Source organism: Xyrauchen texanus, chromosome 30, assembly GCF_025860055.1.
Source record: "Xyrauchen texanus isolate HMW12.3.18 chromosome 30, RBS_HiC_50CHRs, whole genome shotgun sequence".
NCBI classification, from domain to species: Eukaryota; Metazoa; Chordata; class Actinopteri; order Cypriniformes; family Catostomidae; genus Xyrauchen; species Xyrauchen texanus.
The window spans coordinates 19,775,874-19,795,846 of NC_068305.1; the positions used below are offsets into that span (position 1 = coordinate 19,775,874).

At 41.6% G+C, this 19,973-nt stretch overlaps 1 protein-coding gene across 3 annotated transcripts in view; it reads right to left on the bottom strand.

Annotated features, from left to right (window-relative positions):
* LOC127624163 (disheveled-associated activator of morphogenesis 1-like) overlaps positions 1-19,973 on the bottom strand; it is a 122,199-nt gene that overhangs the window by 38,366 nt on the left and 63,860 nt on the right. For all 3 annotated transcript variants that reach the window (XM_052098853.1, XM_052098851.1, XM_052098850.1), the window contains exons 2-3: positions 18,910-19,188; positions 12,548-12,637 (exon numbers count right to left, since the gene is read on the bottom strand). In XM_052098853.1, coding sequence (XP_051954813.1) covers positions 12,548-12,637; positions 18,910-19,092 — 273 coding nt within the window. In that variant the 5' untranslated portion in view covers positions 19,093-19,188. The remainder of the gene's footprint in view (positions 1-12,547; positions 12,638-18,909; positions 19,189-19,973) is intronic.

Below are 19,973 nucleotides of genomic sequence, written 5' to 3' on the forward strand. Positions count from 1 at the left end.
CAGAAGGAAAGCAGGGAGCTAGCGAGTAATAAATAAAACAATTAGATGAAGTGTTGCAACTCCCTATGAAAAATGAGCAAAGCCTGCCTGCACAGCCACTAAAAAGGCAGCTTAATTGTAGTTTATGTTCATGGAACACACAGGAACGAAAATAATATTTGGCGTTGGCAATGAAATCCTTGCGGGAACTGCATAGGACGTTTCACACCCAACTCTACTGAGCCTTTTGGGAGATGATGGCATCTCACAAATATGCATCTGTAGGGATGACTGGGGATTCTTGGGCATTGGCCAAATGTCTGGAGAACCCCTGATCCCCCATCCTGCATATTTCTTATCAACTCACCAATTGGCCTTAATGAGCAAAGCATTAATGTGGATGTCAATCCCAAACAGATATTTCCATTTATGCAACGATAAGTGACATTAGGGTGAAATTAAAAATTTGTTGCAAACTTTATTTAAGGAATTTATAATTTGTCAAAAGACAACCCGGATGTTATTTTCTTCCTCAGTATTTTTGTCTTGTTTTGCAGTGAAAAATATCTAAACAACAAGAAAATAAAAACATAATTAGGGAGGCAATTCCAAGGTAATGATACTTATTTTCAGAAAATATAACATAAATTAAGTTTATTTTTACTTAAAAACATAAAAATCACTGATTGAAAAATTAAGATTGTTAAAATTAGGTTCTATTTTTTTATATATCTAAATGCTTCAGGTATCGTTAACAAACAATTAGGGATGTAGATGGTAAACCGATTGACCGGCATTAACAATTTGTTTGACTAATAATACCCATAACATATTCATCGAGAGGTTAATTCAAGAAATAACAGAGAGGTAATTTGATGGGTTTATCATGTAGGGCATGTTATGTATACACAAGGGTGATGTTAACATGTAAACAATTGCTTCCTCTCAGTTTGAATGACAAGGAAATGTGAAGCATACACTATGGGATCATTTTGTAGGTAAAGATATGTTCAAATGCAAATTCTAAAATAGGATGTTAAAGTTTATTAGTAGCGTGAGTACAATGTGGAACAATATGAAAAACAGACACCTGCGAGCCTCAACATCTGAGAGCATATTGTTTATAGCCCCTGCTTAATTTGTACGGGTCAGGAGACAGGAGCGTGATGTGCAGCGGGACTTCAGTGCCTTTAGAGCGGGATTCAGTCTCTGGATTTACCAACAACCATACTGACCGCAGCCAATGTATATACTGTATATGTCGAAGACAAGCAAAAATTATTACGATTGCCCAGCATCACAATTTGTGGGTAGGTTGGCTGTTTTTATTTTTCCACTGTTAAACTGCTAAAAGTTTTAACCTCATAGGTTAATAGGGCAAGTGATCCATTCAAAAATAGTTTGTAACAAAATATAAAGTTGTTCAATGGAATGTTGAAAGTATTGCTTAGTATGCATATCTGTCATGAGAGCCTGTTTTAGATTGTGAGCCAATATAGACTTGTTGACAAAACATATTTTCAATGCCTATTTGGCCACTTGGCTTATCGGTTAACTAATAACCGGTTAATACTGGCGGTTGGTAATTTTCAAAAATGTATCTCTACTAACAATTAACAATAGATAAGGCATTCCTGAACCTTGACTAATGATCATTTATTAATATAATACATATATAATATATAAATTAATATAGTACAGTGGTCCATAGTTTGTTAGTTCACAATGCATTAATCTAATGTGTATCTCTATGTTGTAATTTACATTAACCAAGATTAATAAATGCTAATATAGTATTGTTCATTATTAGTTCATGTTAACTAATGTTGTTAACTAATGTTAAAGACGCAACCTTAAATTGTGTTACTGAACAATTTACAATAAACTTTATATAGTTATATTCTCTGACAAGAAGTCTTACTATATCAATACCATATGCAGTTTTGCTCAAGAAAATGTATCTTGGTTAAAGGATATTTACATATTTCTTTTTGTAAATCAAAGCAAAAATACAGATTTATTTTTTTTTCGAGTTGTAATGTGCTCAGTTCCATAATTACGATTTCAAGAAATCAGGTAACACATTTCAAGAGGAAGTTCAATCAGCCCATAATAAAAGCAATGACAGGCCAACAGGGGACAAGAAAAGTGTGAGCAACCTACAAACATCTAACTGACTGAAAGTATCATCAATCTGGCCTTATGGGTGAGAAAACTAGCTGAACAAGCTAAATTATTCCATAGCATTAAAGTGAGAGATGTTACTGTTGACTCCACCTCTTAAGATTTTATCTTTCACATCTGCCAGAATGGGGTGGGTCAGAGGCTATCCACAACTAATCTCAGTATTTGTTGGCCCATCACCCAAAGACCTACAAATAAACATGGGACTGAGTAAGAGACCAATCTTACGATAAGACCAAGAGTCCAAATTACAAAGCTGCTTAACTGTAACAGCAGGTTTGTGTTGAGTTTTCACACTGACAGCATTTATGCAGCGTAACAGCTGTAAACTTTCAGCTTTCTGCTGGAAGTTGAATTTTGCACTGAAACTCTAATTGGATATATGCTTCTGCTACACTCCTGCTTTGCTATACCGCTTTTGCGTGCTGTATGGAACGCCTAATAATACAGCAAAAACTGAGGTCGTTTTCCAACAGAATCACTTCATTTTAGAGATCAGAAAGCTCTGATAACTGATGCTTATTTTTCCACAATAGGGCCAATTCAAATGAGTCAGATAAATATCCACACAGATCATTCTTAATCTTTCCATGCCAGGGGCAGGACAACTGATACTGTAATCTTACTGATACTGTACCTCCATTTTTGGTCTTAAGCCAGGAGCAGCCTGCTCACCTGACTGCATTGAGACACTGAAACTGGGCGCAGGGAGTGAATAATCACTGTGCTAAGCTCAATGTACAAGAAGAGATGTCAGCAGAATGGTTTGGGAATCATAATTATCCATTGCCCTCGCCCTTCACAGGGGTTATAAGAACACTAAACTGTCCTGTTAACTTTCTAGAAGCACAAAAGAACCACATAGTCTCAAATTATGCTTTTACTTCTGCATTCAAGAGTAGTTCAAACTATCCTTCATCAGGGTGGGCCAAGTTACTGAATATGATAATTAATTAATGATAACTAATAGGGGCTTCAGCCCCCAAAGCCCCCAAAGCCCCCATGCCACTCTATTTAGATTATCTCTTCACCATTAGCTGTGCACAAATGTCATCAGAGTTTGTGATTTTTAATAAAGTGTGTCAAGACCCAAGGCTTCAAGACTAGAGTTGTGGTACTCGAGTTCGGACTTGAGTTCGAGTCACGAGTCCAATTTTAAGCATGTTTCGGAAGCATTTTTACTTTGACTTGACTCGGACTCGAGCCTTTTGACCTCCAGCCGAGTCCATGGCATTTGTGATCAAATAATGGCAAACAAATAACGTAAAATAGGGTGACAATACATCCTCTTTTCCCCAGTCATGTCCTCTTTTTCAGACCTGAAAAAAGTGTCCGGCCGAGATTTCAAAATTACCTCTAAATGTCCGATTTTATTGCCATTATTAAATGTTTTATTATTACCATTTATTCATTATCTTAAACACATTAAATGTATTTAATGTATTTCACCCATAATTTTAGATAAAACTATACTAAACTGAATGGACAAATTGAAAATGAAGTAGAAAAAAATTATACAAATTTGAAATAATAATAACCGACAAACACAGCTTTCACTTTCTTTAGTCTATGTTTGAGTGGAGGGGAAAAACCACCAAATAATTTTAATGTCAAAAAGAAGTGTGTTGAAGGACATTTTTGTCTTCATATACCTGAAGCATATGCTTTCATTCTGAAACCAATTTGCAGTTTGCTCAGCAGGATGCTAATCATAAAATGTAAATATGAGATGCATCAGAGGTGTTTTTGTTGCATTTATATTGACAAATTGTTTTTCTTAGTTGTGACGGTTAAAATAAGCTTAAAAAATTGATGTTGAGTTTACGGCGCCAATTTTAATTCAGATTCACAAACAGATTCATTTGGACTCCGAATGGACTCTGACTGTTAACCTCGATTGTTTAAAGACTCTGACTTGACTCGGAATTGACTAAAGTGGACTCGAACCCAACACTATTCAAGTCTTCTGCACCTTTATTTGGCTACATTCACACTATCAGCATTTGGGATTAAAAACAGAATTAACATAAGTGAATTGTCTTAAATTGTCCAATTCATATGACAGTAGACATAAGTGAATTGGAAAATGTTTGTATGAACATATAACCGAATTCAAGCCTTTTCTATTCTTGAATAATTAATAATACCTTTAACCATAGTGATGTGACTAAGATATATATCAAAGATGGTGACTACATAACATAAGATAATAAAAGAGAGGATTGGTGTGAAGGTTATAACCCTGTCGCTCCCCAGGCTTGACAGACCCATCAAAAGCCATTTGTCCATATAGATAACACAATCTGCACCATACCTGTGGTACCAAAATCTGGAAGACCTCTGAGGGGAGGGGGGTTGGGTCATTGCTGGATGGCAGAGGCAGTCTAAATACATACAAATTGTGCCATTGTGATGTAATGTGGTGAGTAATGTAATTTTTCCCACCGTGTCCGATATTAAAATCAGTGCGACAAACTTTGCAAAAGGTGTGGTTATTGTCGATAAGGCTTCGAGATATGAAATTAAATTCTTCCATCCAGCTGTTGTTAAATTTACATGTATATTTAGTTTTTTTCACCAGAGCACCAGTCCTGAGACTTCTCCTCCCATATACCAGTGATGCTTGATTCAACTTCCCACGTCTACTACTTGCGCAGATGTCAACAGTGCAACTGGGTTGTAGGTTGCCAGGTTGAGGTCACAAATGGGTTGAAATTTGTATGATGTGTCTATTGTGTGAGTAAGATCATCTGGCAACTGGACAACCTTGGAATAATATATTGATGTGATTATTCATACAATGAGGTTTGGGCCATACAAATTACGAGAGTTTCCCATAACAGGAGGGGGGCGGGAGATGGGTGTGAAATACGGGAGACTCCCGGGAAAAACTGGAGTGTTGACAGGTATGATCTGCACCTGTAAATGGAGGCCTTCATGTTAGCTTTGGACCAAACACTGCTTCCCTGATCCTTCCACCCCTTCTTTCCCAAACTGAAGGTCTGGGGAACAGCGCCAAGCCCATAGTTTACTAGTCCTGGGCAAGACATTGTGCTGAGTCTGCATTAATGCTGCAGCAAAGCCAGGGCCCATCTCTTGACAGACATATTCTTCCATAATCTCATCCATCCGCTCACCGTTTTAAATCTTTTTCATTGGTTCCATGTGTGGATGCAGATCCCAGAGCATGTCTTCCATGTCCATGTAGGGCAAAATTAAATGTGGCTGAAAGACATTATCAAAACATAGAAACAGCATACTGATTGGGCCAACCACATGTTCTGATGTGCTTCCAAAAATGAGGATCAGGTCACAAAGCAAGGAAAACATTTATGAAGTGTTTATAAAAGTTATGAAACAAGAAGTCAAAAGACAATTTTGAGCGCCCTACTTCACATCATGCCCTCTTTCCCTCAGTGTCCCATGACAATTACTAATTAGGCTTGTAATTGGGACACAGCAGACCACCAGTTGAAAACTAGTGCAATAGAATAAAGATATCCTCAGAGCTACATGGACTAAAAGCTACAAAACAATTTAGGTGGGATCTTTATGCTTCAATGAGAGTAAGTAACTAAAGAAACTAAATGCATGCATTTATAGACCTGCACTTTTAGACAACCATGAGCAGAATTTTGTCACTTAAATATTCTTTCTTTCACCCACACCCTTCCATATCACTGGCAGGTAGCCACCAACCACCCACTCTTTTAGCTAAACACATGGATTCACATAAGAGGAACAGTCAGGGGCTGGCTGGACTTGTGATATTTGTGGCATCATGGAGAGATTGATGTCATTAATAGCTATGTATGAGAGATTGCGTCATGGATGGCTGCCTCAATATAGAGCTCTCCAGTTCTTTTGCTGTTTTAGTTTGTTTGTCCTGTCTAGTAATTTATTTCCGATCAGTTTTTACCAGAGACGAATATTTAGTAGCACATGGAAGAAAATCTTTTACCGGTTTTTGATTACTCTGGCGTTCTGCTGTACATTTTAGTCAGAGGAGCAGCGGTGCTGTACAAGCGCGCTAAAAGGCGCAAGCGAGGGAAGTGAGCCGGCACGCTGGTCAAATGTGGCTTTCAAACAGCACTGCCAAGCATCCATCTAGTTAAACTCTGCTCTCTTCCTAACAAAACAGACAAATTAATTCTCCTCACCAGCAAAAATAAGGACTTTGCAAATTCTGCTGCAATGTGCCTCATGGAAACCTGTTTGAGTGAAGCCATTCTGGACAGCACATTACATCTACCGGGCTTCCAGCTGTTCAGAGCGGATCGCAGGAGATCAGCAGTTACAGAAATACTCAAACCAGCCAGTATGGCACCAACAATCATCCATGCGATTATCTAATCAGCGAATCATGTGGCAGCAGTGGAGTGCATAAAATCTGCAGATACAGGTCAGGAGCTTCAATTAATGTTTACACCAACCATCAGAATGGGGAAAAAAAATATGATCTCTGTGATATGGAACGTGGCATGATTGTTTGTGCCAAACAGGCTGGTTTGAGTATTTCTGTAACTGCTGATCTCCTGGGATTTTCACGCAAAACAGTCTCTAGAATTTACTCCAAATGGTGCCAAAAACAAAAAACATCCAGTGAGCTGCAGTTCTGTGGATTGAAATGCCTTGTTGATGAGAGAGGTCGGGGGGGGGGGGTTGTCTATCTGAGGGTTGTCCCCCCCTAAAATATCATTAAATATGTGTATTGTAAATAATATAATGATATATTCTTAAAATAATTGTTTAAGAAATAAAATAATACAAATGCAAACAGGGCAACAACAAAAAAAACCTTGGTGTCCCCTTCAAAAATTGCTCTTGAGAATTGTTATGTTTATTGTCCCCCCCAACATTTTGAAGAAATTTTCGCCCCTGCCGGCCAGTGAGGCCATTTGAGAAATAATTTGAAAAGCAAAAATGGCCTTGATTCAATTAACCTCAAAAAAAATTCCTTTCAAATAATATTTACAAATAATTTAAATGTTAACAACACAAAATATTGTATAAAAGACAGACCTTTTAGTGTTTTTGGTGTTTGAGCATGTAACAGAATGCATACATTAATTTAAAGGAAAAGACAGGGGAACTAGAGGATCACAAGTGCTGGCAAAGCGAGGGGGGGGTAAACTAAACAATAACCAACCTGAGTGAGACGAAAGGGTTGTGATATATATAGGGGAACAAACGAGCGGTGCAGGTGAAACGAATAACAGGTGATTGGGACGAGTACAGGTGAAACTAATGATCCCGTGATTGGGTGCGAGCATAGAGCCAGAGGGGGGTGTGTGGGAGTGAGCGAGTGAGCTCGATTGAGGGGCGTGAGCGCGTAAGCTCAGTGGAGTGAGCGTGAGCTCGACGGAGGGAAGCGAGCGTGTAAGCTCGCGGAGTGAGCGTGGGAGCTCGATGGAGGGAAGCGAGCGTGTAAGCTCGCGGAATGAGTGTGTGAGCTCGAAGGAGGGAAGCGAGCGTGTAAGCTCGCGGAGTGAGTGTGTGAGTTCGAAGGCCGGGAGCGAGCGTGTAAGCTCGCGGAGTGAGTGTGCGTGTGTGCCCGACGAAGCGGGGAGAAGCAGAGGAGCGGGGTACGTGACAGTACTCCCCCCTCTGTAACGGACGGCTCCTGACGGCCGCGCTCGGCTGCGAGGAGCGCGACCTCTGGGAAGCGGTGCCGGATGATCGGGATGCTGGCGATTCCAACAAACAAAAACCCCAGAACAGAAACCCCACACAACACAAAAAACAAAAATGAGGGCAGTCCAAGGGGCACAGAGGGCACAAAGGGAAATGAAACCATGGTGGAAAAAGGTCCATGGTGGTCAATGGGCAGTTCAAGGCAAGGTCAGGGGGAACATAGCCGACAGGCGGGTGGTTGGGAGATCTGGGGGGCAGCCATAGGGCAGAGACTGGGTCAGGGGGTCTGGAAGGCAACTGGAGGACAGGGACTGGGTCCGGGGGCCTAGAAGGTGACCACCGGACAGGGACGGGACTAGGGAATCTGGGATGAGGCAACAGGGCCGGGACAGGGTCAGGAGGCCACCGGACAGGGTCAGGAGGCCAGGGAAGAGGCCACAGGATAGGGTCAGGAGGCCAGGGAAGAGGCCATAGGATAGGGAGAGGGTCAGGAGGCCAGGGAAAAGGCCACAGGGCAGGAAGAGGGTCAGGAGGCCACCGGACAGGGTCAGGAGGCCAGGGAAGAGGCCACAGGACAGGGAGAGGGTCAGGAGGCCTGGGAGGAGCCGTGAAAGGCGGAGCCGTGGAGGACTTGGGAGACGGAGCCTTGGAAGATGGAGCCGTGAGAGACTCGGCAGGCGGGGCACTGAGAGACTGAGGAGGCGGCGCCATAGGGAGCCCAAGAGACAGGGCAGAGGGAGGTGGTGCCGCAGGAGGCTCAAGAGGCGGAGGCCTGGAAGGCTCTGGAGGTGGAGCCATGGGGGGGCTCTGGAGGGGGAGCCGTAGGAGGCCCGAGAGGCGGAGCCGTAGGAGGCTCTATTGGCAGAGTCCTGGAAGGCTCGAGAGGCTTGGGGGTGGAGCCCTGAGAGGCTCAAGAGGAGGAGGAGCCCTGAGAGACTCGAGAGACGAAGCCATGAGAGGCTTGAGGGGTGGAGCCATGAAAGACTCGAGGGGCGGAGCCCTGAGAGGCTCGAGGGGAGGAGGAGCCCTGAGAGGCTCGAGGGGAGGAGGAGCCCTGAAAGACTCGAGAGGGGAAGCCTTGAGAGGCTCGAGAGGGGGAGGAGCCCTGAGAGACTCGAGAGGCGAAGCCGTGAGAGGCTTGAGGGGTGGAGCCATGAAAGACTCGAGGGACGGAGCCCTGAGAGGCTCAAGGGGAGGAGGAGCCCTGAAAGACTCGAGAGGGGAAGCCCTGAGAGGCTTGAGAGGTGGAGCTCTGGGAGGCTCGAGGGGTAGAGCTCTGGGAGGCTTGGGAGGAGGAGCCTTGAAAGACTCGGGAGGAGAAGCCCTGAAATGCTTGGAAGGGGTGGGAGCCCTCAAAGACTCGAGAGGAGAAGCCCTGGGAGGCTTGAGAGGCGGAGCTCTGGGAGGCTCGAGAAACGGAGGCCACGAGGGCTCTGAGGGGCGAGCAGAGGCTGGCAGAGCCGTGGAAGACTCTGAGAGCGGAGCAGAACCCGGCAGAGCCGTGGAAGACTCTGAGGGCGGAGCAGAACCCGGCAGAGCCGTGGAAGACTCTGAGGGCGGAGCAGAACCCGGCAGAGCCGTGGAAGACTCTGAGGGCGGAGCAGAACCCGGCAGAGACGTGGAAGACTCTGAGGGCGGAGCAGAGGTCGGTAGAGCTGTGGAAGACTCTGAGGGAACCTCTGCGGTCTTGAGCACAAGACGAGACTGGGGAGAAGGGGCCCTCTTCCTTCTCTTACGTCTTCGGCCAACCGGGGACGTGGCCATGGGGACGGTCGAGGCTACAGGCGCTGGCTCTGGGGCGGTCGAGGCTACAGGCGCTGGCTCGCTGACCGTGGCAGACATGGGCGCTGGCTCGCCGGCCGTGGCGGGCATGGGTGCTGGCTCATTGGCCGTGGCGGGCATGGGCGCTGGCTCGTTGGCCGTGGCGGGCATGGGCGCTGGCTCTCTGGCCGTGGCAGGCATGGGCGTTGACTCGCTGGCCGTGCCAGGCTTCAAGACTGGGGCCATGACCGGCTTCGGGACTGGGGCCATGACCGGCTTCGGGACTGGGGCCGTGTCAGGCTTCGGGACTGGGGCCGTGTCAGGCTTCGGGACTTGGGCCTTGTCAGGCTTCGGGACTAGGGCCGTGTCAGGCTTCGGGACGAGGGCCGTGTCAGGCTTCGGGACTAGGGCCGTGACAGGCTTCGGGACTGGGGCCGTGACAGGCTTCGGGACTGGGGCCATGACAGGCTTCGAGACGGGGGCCGTGATAGGCTTCGAGACGGGGGCCGTGGTAGGCTTCGAGACGGGGGCCGTGGTAGGCTTCGTGACGGGGGGCAGTGGTAGGCTTCGAGACGGGGGCCGTGGTAGGCTTCGAGACGGGGGCCGTGGTAGGCTTCGAGATGGGGGCCGTGGTAGGGAACGCTGGTTCAGTTTCTGCCTCCTCCACAGTAAATGAGGAACCAGCGTACAGTAGGGCGAGGTCAATAAACTGAGCCAGGTTGAGGGAGCAGCGACCACCAGGCATAACTGATGAGGTTGGCTCATTCAGCCCACATTGAAAAATGTCTTTCAGAGCCACCTCATCAAAGTTCACCTGGTTAGCCAGGGCACAAAATTCAACCACGTAAGCCTCCAAGGGTTGACTCCCCTGACGCAAAGCCAAGAGTCGGGCCGCTGGCTCCAAAAAGTTAAGGGCAGGGTTTACCGTTCTATAACCGCTGCCCTGCTTAAACAACCCTTGGCAAGCATCCGAAGAGCCATCAAACCTCTCAGGGGGTTGAAGGCTTACGGCGCTCGGGGATGGGTTGGGAGCATAAACGGGCTCAGGGACAGACACAGGTAGAACAGGGTGACATAAATCAAAAATCGCACGTAAGCTCGCGGAGTGAGTGTGTGAGTTCGAAGGCGGGGAGCGAGCGTGTAAGTTCGCGGAGTGAGTGTGCATGTGTCCCCGTCGAATCGGGGAGAAGCAGAGGAGCGGGGTACGTGACACCACGTGGAAGTGGGGACAACTCACTCTGATGACTTTACAAATGGTATACATGTGCGAAATACAACATGAACACAGTAAATTCCTATTTTCTAATCACAGACCAGTCAAGCCTTTGTAGTGTCAGATAGACATCTCCTCTATGTATTAAAGACTACTGTATCTCTGAAACCTTTCCTTGAAGTTGATGAAGTCTTCACCTTGTATAGGATTAGTGCAAATGATAGGCTTTGGAGGACACTAGCACAAGCAGTTGTTGCAGTGGATCATTTCTTGAGCAGAAAGTACATTCCTCAATAGAAGAATGAGACTGTTATCATCTAAACCTTTCTAGAGCATCACAAAGAGCCATGAACCACCATATTTTAAGTTCTTAGATGTAGAAAGGCTGACTGATACACTGCCAAACTCTCTTCACAAATGGAGTATCCTGAAGAGCAGCACTGCTTTAGTAACAAAGTCACCATAAATGTTATTTTTTGCAACATTTTATGTCAGATAAGTATATTAATATTTTTGATTAATAATTTTTTTATATGCAATATATAACAAATAATTTATTAGTTTTTTAATTCAGATAAACAGCCAGAAACTCTATAGCTGTAACCAAATCCATGAGAGCTATAAATTGATTAACACTTTTGCTGGAAAACAATGGCATACAGTGATAAACAATACTGATTTGTTAATAATTTTGTAATAATTTTTAACTGATGCTTCCATGACTATGACGTGTTATTGACCCTTTTTCCACCTGGTATTAAGATGCATTTTTGGTGATCTGATCAAAAGTGGTTACATGCAGGTGGAATGGGGTCCAAAATGTTTTGTGATTGGATCACTGAAACCACATATGGAGGTAGTCAAAATTGCTTGTGACCACATAGCATTTGAGATGTGTAACACAATGCGTCCCATACAGCAGTGAAGCACCATCCCTTACCTGTCAATCAACTGCTGCACTAAAACAAGTGTTTACATTTTGCTGGTTATGTGTGGCTTTAAATGGAGATAACCATGCAATCTGAAAATTTGAAAAAGCGAATAAATGTACAAGCACGAAAACTTCACAGATCTTATTCAGTGTCTCATATCAACCAACAGAGGCAGAGATGACAAGCACACACATCTGAAGCTCAGAATAATAAAAAAAATAACTGAGAATTCTGCCCTAAATGTTGTGTTTGTGTTTAGATGGTTTATTATCATGCAGTAGCACACTGACACAGTGATGGATGTATGTCGTAATGAATCAGAGACCCTCCCCTCGAAATCTGAACACAAGTGGTCACAGAGACACATTTGAGATGCATGGTAATACCAGGTATAAAAAGGAATGTGTCTCCTAATCGGATCACCGAAAATGCCGAAATCTTAATACTAGGTGGAAAAAGGGACATTTTTCCTATTTCAATACAATCTCATGTACACTGAAGACCAAGATAACATTATCTACCCAGCTAGATATAATTTTTCTAGTCACATAATTAGAATTCACAACAGCAATGTTCAATACATCACTGATGTTTTCAAGGCATTACAACACTTGCATACTGTATGATCAACAAATTTAAGATAACACAGAACCCGAGCCATGCAGACCATCCTTATTGCTGAGCCCTGACACTTAAATGACAATGGACAGATGAATAAAAACAATTAATAGATTAGTAGTTTTTGGAGTGGAGATCAGGGGCATTAAACAGAATCCTGATTCTTTATGATGGAGATGTGATTAAGTTAAGCACTTTAATATATGAGATTTTATAGAGGTCTAACCTTCTTCTTGCTGCAGTATATCTGCCATTTCTTTTCTGCTGTTAAGGCAAACATGGCCTCTCTGTGTTTCTCTGTGAGGTCCAACTCATCCTGAAATGAGAGAGAGAGAGAGAGAGAGAGAGAGAGAGAGAGAGATTACATAATTTTGAGGAGATTCTTGGACATGGAAAAAAACATTTAATCTCTCGAGACAGGGTCAGTATCCACCCACAAACCAATGATAACAGCATGAGGAAAACACATGGAGTGTTTTTTCAATGTTCTGCTTACCTACTAATACTTCCTCTTTTCCACTAGCAGTGAGGACATTTATCTGCCAGAAAGGAAACTGGCAGATAAAGACCACAAATATTTTGTGATAGAACTCAAGAGTGGTCACTATTCACTTGCTGTCCAGCTTAACCAGCTCTGCACCATGAGTATTTTAATTAACTCATCGTAATTCTTGTCAGCAAAAACTCCTTTGTGTAAATTAGTCTTATAATAGATTGCACCTTCTTCACCTTCAACTTCATGATACGCTAAAATAAAAGCAAGAGATATTTGGGTACATTTTCTACTGACTATGGCAGCATAATTCATCAAATGATGATCAAATGGCAATATCGGAATTGTGTTGTTACTTGGTGCTAAAATGACACAGACAGTGCATGAAAAGAAACACTGGGATCAGCAGTTGCATTCTTAGTGAATTTCCCTCCAGAGTAAGTGATCAGATCTGAAAAGACAAAATATATGAATTGTAATGACCTACAATTATCATCTCATATCATGAAACCTTTCTTTAAGCTAAAATGTTAATGCTGGTTTTATAAACAAAATAAATGTTCATGCTCATGTGTTTGCAAACACTGGCACTCAGTATTGGCTTTGATAATTAAAGTCCCAGAAATAAATGACTACCACTAGTAATTTCCTTTTGCTTTGAACTGGAAATAGCATGAAACCACAACAATCACTACAATGTGGTTGGCCCTCAACAGCGGGAGTAAGTATCCATAAAAACAGCCCTGTTGCTTTTGTTTACTTGCTTTTGGGAGTCCCATGTGAACCAATGTATCTACTCTGATTTGTCCTCAAACACACACAAGCAGACATGCTTTACAAACACACATTATACTGTCTGAAATCCATTTGTTAAAATGCACAACTGAAACCAACTCAATTCTTCAACAACTTTTCGTCACATAAAGGTGTTGTCCCAATAACTCTCCCATCACAAAGCATCACCACTGTATATGGATTGGATTGGGTGATTCCACCAAAGCCAACACACTGTTAACGTGTACAGAAATCCAGAGGCGTTTGCTTAATCATATCTAAGCACTGCTTCAAGTGTAAAACAATTTGTTGGAAATATGCAAATGAAAAATAAGAAGTTAGAAGCTACACTGTTCAATTAAACCAACAGCCCACTTACCACTTGCTCCACATATTTTTAGTCACACTGTGTCTTCAACAGGCATGACATGACAAGTTTTTAATGACCAAGTAATTTGTCTGTCCACAAAGCAAAAATGCTGCATGATGTGACACAATAACAACCAATCAGAACATATCCGAATTCTTATTTAAAATGAATGTTGCAGAAAATTGCACAACACCAAATGCCTTGTTTCTTCTAGTTAGAAAAAAACTCAGATTTTCATAGAAGAGATCATTGCACACGTTGTCGTACCAAGTCTGGTTAGGAAAAATTAAGGGATTTAAATTTTGTTTCGTTTTTTGCCATCAGAACTATACAAGCTAAATGCAGTATGGATGTTTTGAGTGTGATGTTCATGTCTTCATGCACAGGTTATAAAACCGTCTCACGAGAAAGAGCACTATTTATTATATTGCTCCTATGAAACACCTGCAAAACATGATAGAGAAAGAGGAAATTGGTTCTACAGTCAAAGCGGTCGAAATCTGAAACCTAAAATCTAAACTGGACCATGACCAAGAAAAGAATCCATCATCATCCTGTTCATTTCACCAGCAGTATCTAATAAAGTAGCTTGTCAGAAAACATATCTCTTTGTAAGACCTGTACCTATCTAAAGCTACAGAGAGATCTGCCTGCCAAAACTGGTAATGTCTTCCTGTCTGGCAGCTCTTAGTGACAGTGATGTCCCTGGTGCTCCACAGAGGAGGAGGAGAGAGGAAGAGCTGCTGGTCCTCTCATCTAGCCTGGTGTCTCTTCCATTTCTCCTTTTCCTGTGAATCCCCCAGTTTTTGCAGAAATGAACTGCAGAGTCAGCGGAGGTCTAGACATCCCCATTACCCGTATGCATACAGTGTCTCATTATATTCAAGGGCAGCCAGACTACAACCAGGATGTTCCATTCATGCAGAAACCACACCTTGCTTTATCAGAAGCCAACATCAAGCCCTAGCCTTCCATCTGAGCCTGGGTGATGCACTTCAATGTATCAATGCTCTCTCCTGATCTCCTTGCCACACATATCCTTTCAGCACTCAGATGTTACATAAACATCTGATTTAAATGTAAATCTCTAATGTAGACCCTTTCAAATCTAGACTGTACTCTATTGTAAATCAAGATGCTCAATCCTTTACAGTAAGCTGTCAAATCAAGATACTTTTGATTAGAATGCACGCTTTAGAGCACAAAAGTGCCCCATTCATTTTTGCATATAGGGATTTGATAAAATCTTCCATAGCAGAGTTGTAAGCCATGAATCAAAGCAACCGGATTCAAGGTGAATGACATCATTACAAACTTTGTATGAGGCAAAAAGTATTTGAAAATCGGACAAAGAGACAAAGATACAAGACTATGTTTTTTCACGAGGGCATAAACTACAATTAAAAAACTATGGTAGTATATAAAACTATTGATTATAAATAGTTGATTATACAGTTAAAGTCAGCAGTTTACATACACCTTATCCAGAAATATTTAAACTCAGTTTTTAACAATTCCTGACATTTAATCATAGAAAACATTCCCTGTCTTAGGTCAATTAGGATCACTAATTTATTTTAATTTATTTACATACACTTTGTTAGTATTTAGTAGGATTGTCTTTAACTGGTGCCAAATGTTTGGGTAGCCTTCCACAAGCTTCTCACAATAAGTTTACAGAACTTATTCCATTCCTCCAGACAGAACTGGTGTCACTGAGTCAGGTTTGCCGGCCTCCTTGCTCGCACATGCTTTTTCAGTTCTGCCCACAAATTTTCTGTCAGTTTTAGGTTTGTGATGGCCACTCTAAAAACATGCCTTTGTTGTCCTTAAGCCATTTTGCCAAAATTTTGGAGGTATGCTTGGGGTCATTGTCCATTTGGAAGACCCATTTGCAACCAAGCTTTAACTTCCTGGCTGATGTCTTGAGATGTTGCTTCAATATATCCACATAATCTTCCATCCTCATGATGCCATCTATTTTGAGAAGTGCACCAGTCCCTCCTGCAGCAAAGCACCCCCACAACATGATGCTGCCACCCCCATGCTTCACGGTTGGGACGGTGTTCTTCGGCTTGCAAGCCTCACCCTTTTTCCTCCAAACATAATGATAGTCATCATGGCCAACTAGTTGAATATTTGTTTCATTAGACCAGAGGACATTTCTCTAAAAAGTAAGATCATTGTCCCCATGTGCACTTGCAGCCTTTCAGGTTATGTCAATATAGGACTCGTTTTACTGTGGATATAGATACTTGCCTACCTGATTCCTCCAGAATCTTCACAAGGTCCTTTACTGTTTCTCTGGGATTGATATTCACTTTTCAAACCAAACTATGCTCATCTCTAGGATACAAAATACATCTCCTTCCTGAGCAATATGACGGCTGCATTGTCCCATGGTGTTTATACTTGTGCACATTTGTTTGTACAGATTAATGTGATGAATTGCTCTCAAGGATGAACCAGACTTGTGGAGGTCTACAATTTTTTCTGATATCTTGGCTGATTTCTTTTTATTTTCCATTGATGTCAAGCAAAGAGGCACTGAGTTTGAAGGTAAGCCTTAAAATACATCCACAGGTCCACCTCCAATTCAGCATACCTCCTATCAGAAGCTAATTGTCTAAAGGCTTGATATAATTTTCTGTAATTTTCCAAGCCGATTAAAGGCACAGTTAACTTAGTGTATGTAAACTTCTGACCCACTGGAATTGTGATATAGTCAATTAAAAGTGAAACAATCTGTCTGTAAACAATTGCTGGAAACATTAATTGTGTCATGCACAAAGTAGATATCCTAAACTAAAACTTCAGTTTGCTAATATGAAATCTGTGGAGTGATTAAAAAATTAGTTTTAATGACTTCAACCTAAGTGTATGTAAACTTCTGACTGTAAGTGTAGAAACAATAAATTTTATGTGTATTGCAAAATATTCCGATATGTGCAAATATATATGTAGTTCAAGGTGGAAGGGAGTCCCACTTTGTTGCGTCATTAACAGTGGGATAGGGTGGTCGCTCCTGGGCTCCATAATCATGGGTAATGTCATTTTTCACAAGGAATTCAGCTATTAAATGAGATTTAAGGACTTAGAGCACATTGGGAATCCGGCATTCCAAATTGGGGAGAAAAGGGGAGAAAAAATAAATGACAAAATGTAAATAATAAATAAAAATAAGCAAATTAATGACATTGATTTTGTCAACTACAAAAGATCAGATTTCCTTTCTTCCATTGAAGCACACAAGATGCTCTTTGGAACATTCTCAAAACATGTTGAGATAACATGGATCACCAGGTTTTGCACAGACTTATGTAGTCCATGACATGTCAAGTTCAAATTAATTATTTTTAATAAAGAATTTCACTCAAATTACGCTGATAATATACTTTATAACAAATTTTGTATTATATTAGAAAAATGCTTAATACTTTAGACTCATTTTTACTAGTGGTTTCAAACCTTTGGACATCATTGTATAGAATTATCTTGTAATATCTCTATAGTGTTTACGGCTTATACAGAAGTTAATTTCTCTGCCATAAGGGATTATAGTGCAATAAGTTTGGATCAGACTATATAAAATGTCATATTTGGTGCCAATCAACCACAAAAGATCTAATCTAATTCCATGAAAAAAGACAAATGCTATGGCTAGATCACATAAAAACTCCCCCATGTACATTATTATTTTCATCTGAAGTTCAACGGTCTCTTTTTTCTGAGTATATTTTTATAATCCTAATGTGTTCAATGAGCTCAATATGATAAATGTATTACAGGTCTATTCCAAGCTCAGGGAAGGAGCTAAATTTGCATGATAAACAAATGATAAATAAATATTGTGGATGTTGGCTACAGTATTTAGTAGTAGTTAGCTAGGCATCTTCTACTAACATCAAACATTTCCTTTAATGTTTAAGTGTGTAGCTGTCAATAAGCAGGCAGGTTGGCAGTAACGCAACAGCGACTTACAAATTTGCAGATAACTTGCCAGAACGGCTCGTGCTGAGAGCATGAAATCTTTCTGTAAGGGCTCTGAAAAGAGAGAGACTGCTGCTACTTTGTGTTGTACATCAATTCAAGCCCAAGTACAGGGAAAGAGAGGTTAAGAAAGGGTCATACTAAAAACAAGCAATCATTCTGGAGAGCAGTTGAAGGCCACTCAATGGAGCCCATTGATTTGCAAAGTGGAAGTTGGCAGAGATGGAGGAGACAGAGAGAGTCTGCAGCATGACACAGTGCACTGATTTCTTTTCCAGCTAAAAGACAGCATGTTTTGATATCTCAATAACTACTCTTTAATTACGCTAAATTAGAGTGCCAAGGAGGGGCTGAGTACAGTATGTGGAAAATATAAATCCACATACATAATGCTTTGTATCATTAGAAATTTAAATTTGGTACTACACTCTAAAAAATATTTTAGCCTACTTTAAATATTTACACATTTACACACATAACACAAAACAAATTTCCATCAAATTGAATTGTGAAATGTTTAACAAAATTAACAAAATTAAATGAATACATTTTATAGAATTTCATTATGAAATTGAAATCTATAAATCTTATTATTTTTTAGTACATACAAAGGAACTAGTGGTCGACCAATGAGAGTTTTTATTGGATGGTGCAAAACCCATGTCTAGAGAGTAGGATGGCCCATGACAGATGTTGTGTTGATATAAAAACCTTGCAATATAATGCAGCTAATGAGATGTACTCAAAATTACTATAATTAAATAATTATATATTATATTATATTATATTATATTATATTATACACACTGTCACTTGCCATAAAAGTGGACTTGGATGTCTTTGTGGTTCACTTAGGTATTCTGGGAAGAGTATGAACAGAAAAGTGCCACTGAACATCCCAATAAATAGCAAATTAGCCATGCAGTTCAGAAATTTTCAAAGTCTGCAATTTGATACCCACCACCAGCTCTGAGAACATGGCATCCAGCTCGTCATAGCTGGGGATGGGCAGCGCGGGCTCCATGGTCTGCAGGGCGAAGTCCTCCCGCAGACGGTAGGTGATCTCTGGATGGTCATTGCTCTGAATGCAGCAGAAGAAGATGGATGCGCCACTCCCTCCACCCCCGCGTTTCCGTGGTGCCATGGCTTCCTTTGGACAGGGGGTTCAAGGGTGAGGGATGATGGGAATGAGGGAGTGGTGGTCCTCCCCAGGTGAGAGCTACAGTTGGGTCACTCAGCCCTGTGAGAAGACAGAAAGAGAAAAATTTTGTGAGTTTGTGTGACAAAGACTTTCATCACCCTTGAGAACAGCACAGGCAAAAAATAAAATAATGTCTTAATCAGTATTTATGTATTGTTTTTCCAGGTCAAATATCAAAATATTATTAAACAAGATACATTTTCTTGAGAAGCAAAACTGCATAAGACATTAAGACTTGTTTTAAGGAAATATTTCTTGAATTAGCCTTTTAGCAGGTTTTCTTGACTTCTTAGATGTTTATGATTCTTAAAGGGATAGTTCACCAAAAAATAAATATTCTCTCATCATTTACTCTCCCTTATGCCATCCCAGATGTGCATGATATTCTTTCTTCAGCAGAATACAAACAAAGATTTTCAGATGAATATCTCAGCTCCATACAATGCAAGTGAATGGTGATCAGACCTTTAGCTCCATACAATGCAAGTGAATGGCGATCAGACCTTTAGCTCCATACAATGCAAGTGAATGGTGATCAGACCTTTAGCTCCATACAATGCAAGTGAATGGTGAACAGACTTTTGTAGCTCTATGCAATGCAAGTAAATCGTGATCAGACCTTTAGCTCCATACAATGCAAGTGGATGGTGATCAGACTTTTGTAGCTCCATACAATGCAAGTAAATCGTGATCAGACCTTTAGCTCCATACAATGCAATTGAATGGTGATCAGACCTTTAGCTCCAAGCAATGCAAGTGGATGGTGATCAGACCTTTGTAGCACCAAAAATCACATAAACGAAACATAGAAATAATCCATATGA